At 36.0% G+C, this 3360-nt stretch overlaps 1 protein-coding gene across 2 annotated transcripts; it reads left to right on the top strand.

Annotated features, from left to right (window-relative positions):
* The first annotated feature begins 479 nt into the window (after nucleotides 1-479).
* LOC145074351 (Tetraspanin family protein) lies at nucleotides 480-3072 on the top strand. Of its 2 annotated transcripts, XR_013691809.1 has the most exons (7): nucleotides 480-1045; nucleotides 1364-1463; nucleotides 1607-1687; nucleotides 1780-1884; nucleotides 2093-2317; nucleotides 2663-2832; nucleotides 2991-3072. XR_013691809.1 is itself a non-coding variant. In XM_079020743.1 (6 exons), exons 1-6 carry the CDS (start codon nucleotides 609-611, stop codon nucleotides 2708-2710), a joined length of 996 nt encoding a protein of 331 aa, XP_078876869.1. In that variant the 5' UTR covers nucleotides 480-608; the 3' UTR covers nucleotides 2711-3072. The 2 variants fall into 2 exon arrangements, 1 of the variants encoding a protein (XP_078876869.1); XM_079020743.1 differs by having other exon boundaries at nucleotides 2663-3072.
* The last annotated feature ends 288 nt before the right edge of the window (nucleotides 3073-3360 follow it).

Genomic DNA, 3360 nt, shown 5'->3' with positions numbered 1-3360 from the left:
TTACAAAAAATTTATACATACATGATCCCTAAATTATATATATTATTTAAAAGATGGGCCCTGAACGATTGCCCTTATCGCCCACTCTCCGGAAGAGATCTCAACCCGGTGCATCAACTCAGCTAGACTAGATATCACTTGCATTATTGGCTAGACTAGATATCACTTGCATTATTGGATATTGATGGTTAGGAATTTTATTTTCACTCTTAATAAACAATTTCTTTTCTTGGCCACAAATCGTTCCATAATTTTTTTTTTCATGTTTGATTATTAGGTCACTAAAACCACAAAATCATAATTGGATTTACCAATTACCAATATTTACAAAGCGGACTATTACAATTTACATACACCTAAGCAAAATGATCAGATAGTGTTTAAGCACATCTCAGATTGGGTCATATGAGCCCACTGGGCCTTAATCACTAACAACGACCGGCACAATCACAATGCTATCGTTTCATTTTACGTCGAATATTCATATTCAACGGATTTTTGACGAACAGCAACAGAAAAGGGTCAAGACGGAAATAAATCGGAAGCTAGGGTTTGATTGGCATTCAACTCTGCAAAATCAGCGATTTGTTTGAAGATTTTACGAAGATATGAGGACGTCTTGTTGCCATTCATTTGTGGCATTCATTCTCAAATTCCTCATTTTCTTCCAAACATTCCTTGGAATTTCGATCATTGTTTACTCTGGGTATATGTTGAATCAGTGGGAGAAACACTTGCCGATTCCTTCACCTCCACCTTCACCATCACCATCACCATCACCATCACCATCACCATCACCATCACCATCGCCATCACCATCACCATCACCATCACCATCACCATCACCATCACCATCACCATCACCATCACCACCTCCTTCAGATTTAGCTCCAACCCCATCGCCGGATTCGCCAGAATCTGTTTTCTCCATTTTCAACACGGGTAGGGTTTCTAATCAAGTGATTCATTTGAATCTTGGAACTGGCACGATTGACAGTTTCTATGGCGGGATAAAGCTCGATTCCAATCCCATTCCTGCTCCCTGGTAAATATTAATTTTATTTGTCTCTGGAGAGTTATCCGTTAGGGTGTCTTCTAAAAAAAAGTGTTTCTATTTTGAAAGACCTATGAAATGTAAAATTGGTGGTCAATTCGTCAACAGCTGCGATTCTCACATAAATGTAGGATGTACATTCTCTAACTTCGATGAGTTGAATTTGACTTAAGTTGTCTGATTTTGGTTTCTGATCAGTTTGAAGGTCATAAAGTCTTGGGCATCCTGGTGTTAGTTAGGGTATGGGTTATGAATTATGATAGAATAGTTGTTTATATATTGACAATTTGGTGCTATATTCTGTGGCAGGTTCATATACGCATTCATGGGATTGGGTGTTGTACTTTGTTGTATCTCTTGTATTGGTCATATTGCAGCTGAAGCAATCAATGGGTGTTGCCTTTGTTGCGTATCCTTTTTTCTTTCTTCTGTGTAGATGATACTTGTATTAATTTGCAATAATTTAATAGGGCTTCTCATGCCATGTCTTTTACTGATTCAGTTGATTCAAATATCTCTGAGAGTTATCTCCTTAGCGTGAAATTTTTGCAGTACACGATACTGAAAGTTGTATTGATCCTGCTTGAGGTGGCTTTAGTGGCATTCATTGCACTTGATCATCGTTGGGAAAAGGTGTTATATTGTAATCATTCTTGAGACCTATATTCATGTTGATCTTGAGAGTTTTCACCCAAGTAATCACTTTCACATTTGGCAATTTTTAGGATCTACCACAGGACCCAACTGGAGAAATTGATAGCATTCGGGGTTTCATAGAAGATAATATTGATATCTGTAAATGGGTTGGCATTGCTATAATTGTAATTCAGGTAAGATATCTTTTCCTATTCTATATCAAACACACTCACTAACATGAATTCTAAGAGCATGATTCTTGTCACCTTTTCTAAATTGCACCTAAATCATGCTTGGTTCTTACCTAGTCTGAAAAGGGAACACATGAATTGGTTACATATTGATGGTTTACAACATGTTTAAAGATTTAGAGGATGATTGTCTTTGGTTGTTTGTTTTCAGGTGGTAAGTCTACTTCTTGCTGTAGTTTTGGGAATGATGGTGTCCTCAGAGAAGAAGAAGAAGGATGATGATGTGGAGGAAGGTTCTGTTTCTGGTTCAAGAGGGAAAGCATGGGAGCCCCTCTTAAACTCAAATTCAAACCAGGCATCATCCTCAACCTCAACTAGTGGTGGTGATGCTAAAGCTTTTAAGTCTGACATCTGGACCTCAAGGATAAGAGAAAAGGTACTCCCCTCTTTTTCAACTTTCATACGCCTACTTACTAGTTGTTTTTGACTTTTGTTAGGAATTCATCAAACATTTACCATTGTCTCTCTCTTATTAAGTTATTTACAGTTGTGAAGGAATATATTTATAAGTGTCGGACTGGCCAAAAATACCCTTTGAGAATTTCCTAGAATCTGGTCATAATTAATAAGAAGATCAACAGTAGATTCTTGATCAAAAAGAACTGTGCTTTATAGTTTTTCAATGACCGTTACGATAAAAAAATGATAGTTTAGTGGCTAAATTAATAAAATAATGAAAAATATGAAACCTAACTTGCTTTTCGTTCTGGTTTGGATGCAGTATGGATTGAATAGCAATCAGAGTGCAGCACTTGACAGGAAAGTCTAAGCAGCAGCAGCATTTTATCTCCAAGATGTTGGGAGAAACCTCAACCTCATTATTTAATGAAAGCCGCAATGCAAATTCAGTCTGTTTGCCTATTTAAAGGAATATGGGTGAATTTTGCTAAGGTACGATTTTTTTTTTCTTTGTCTTTATGATTTTATTTGTATAGATAGCCTGTGTGATCATTTTAGCCCTCAATCCATCACTCTATTTCAGAATCACCATTATGTTCATTTCCTTGACATCTTATCTATCTAACAACTGGTACCATAAGCATTTGTAGATGTACATTGTGTGGTGATGAACATGTGTGTTACTACTTCCCATTAACATCCTCTATACAATCTCTGTGTGTGTGAATTTCATATATCTTGTAACAGATGCTTCGGGTTTTGAATTGTGTCCAAACTATGGTGTTGAATTTCATAAATCTTGTTTTATAGTTATATTATAAATTACTAATTGCTAATGTTGGTGAGATCATCATCATTGTTGAGTCACTGTGAGTTGTAAACCGGACAATGGTTTTTAAGTAATTATATTAATTTCGTTTCCAACCAATATGTCCATCATGATTTCTAAGTGCCAACTTATTCATACTTTTGATTTTATAGTTCTTGTTTTAAATTGAACTTTGAAGATGGAATTTCTTA

This window comes from Lactuca serriola, chromosome 9 (genome assembly GCF_051521515.1).
Source record: "Lactuca serriola cultivar US96UC23 chromosome 9, Lser_US96UC23_V15, whole genome shotgun sequence".
NCBI lineage: Eukaryota > Viridiplantae > Streptophyta > Magnoliopsida > Asterales > Asteraceae > Lactuca > Lactuca serriola.
This window is presented reverse-complemented; position numbering and strand designations above follow the sequence as displayed.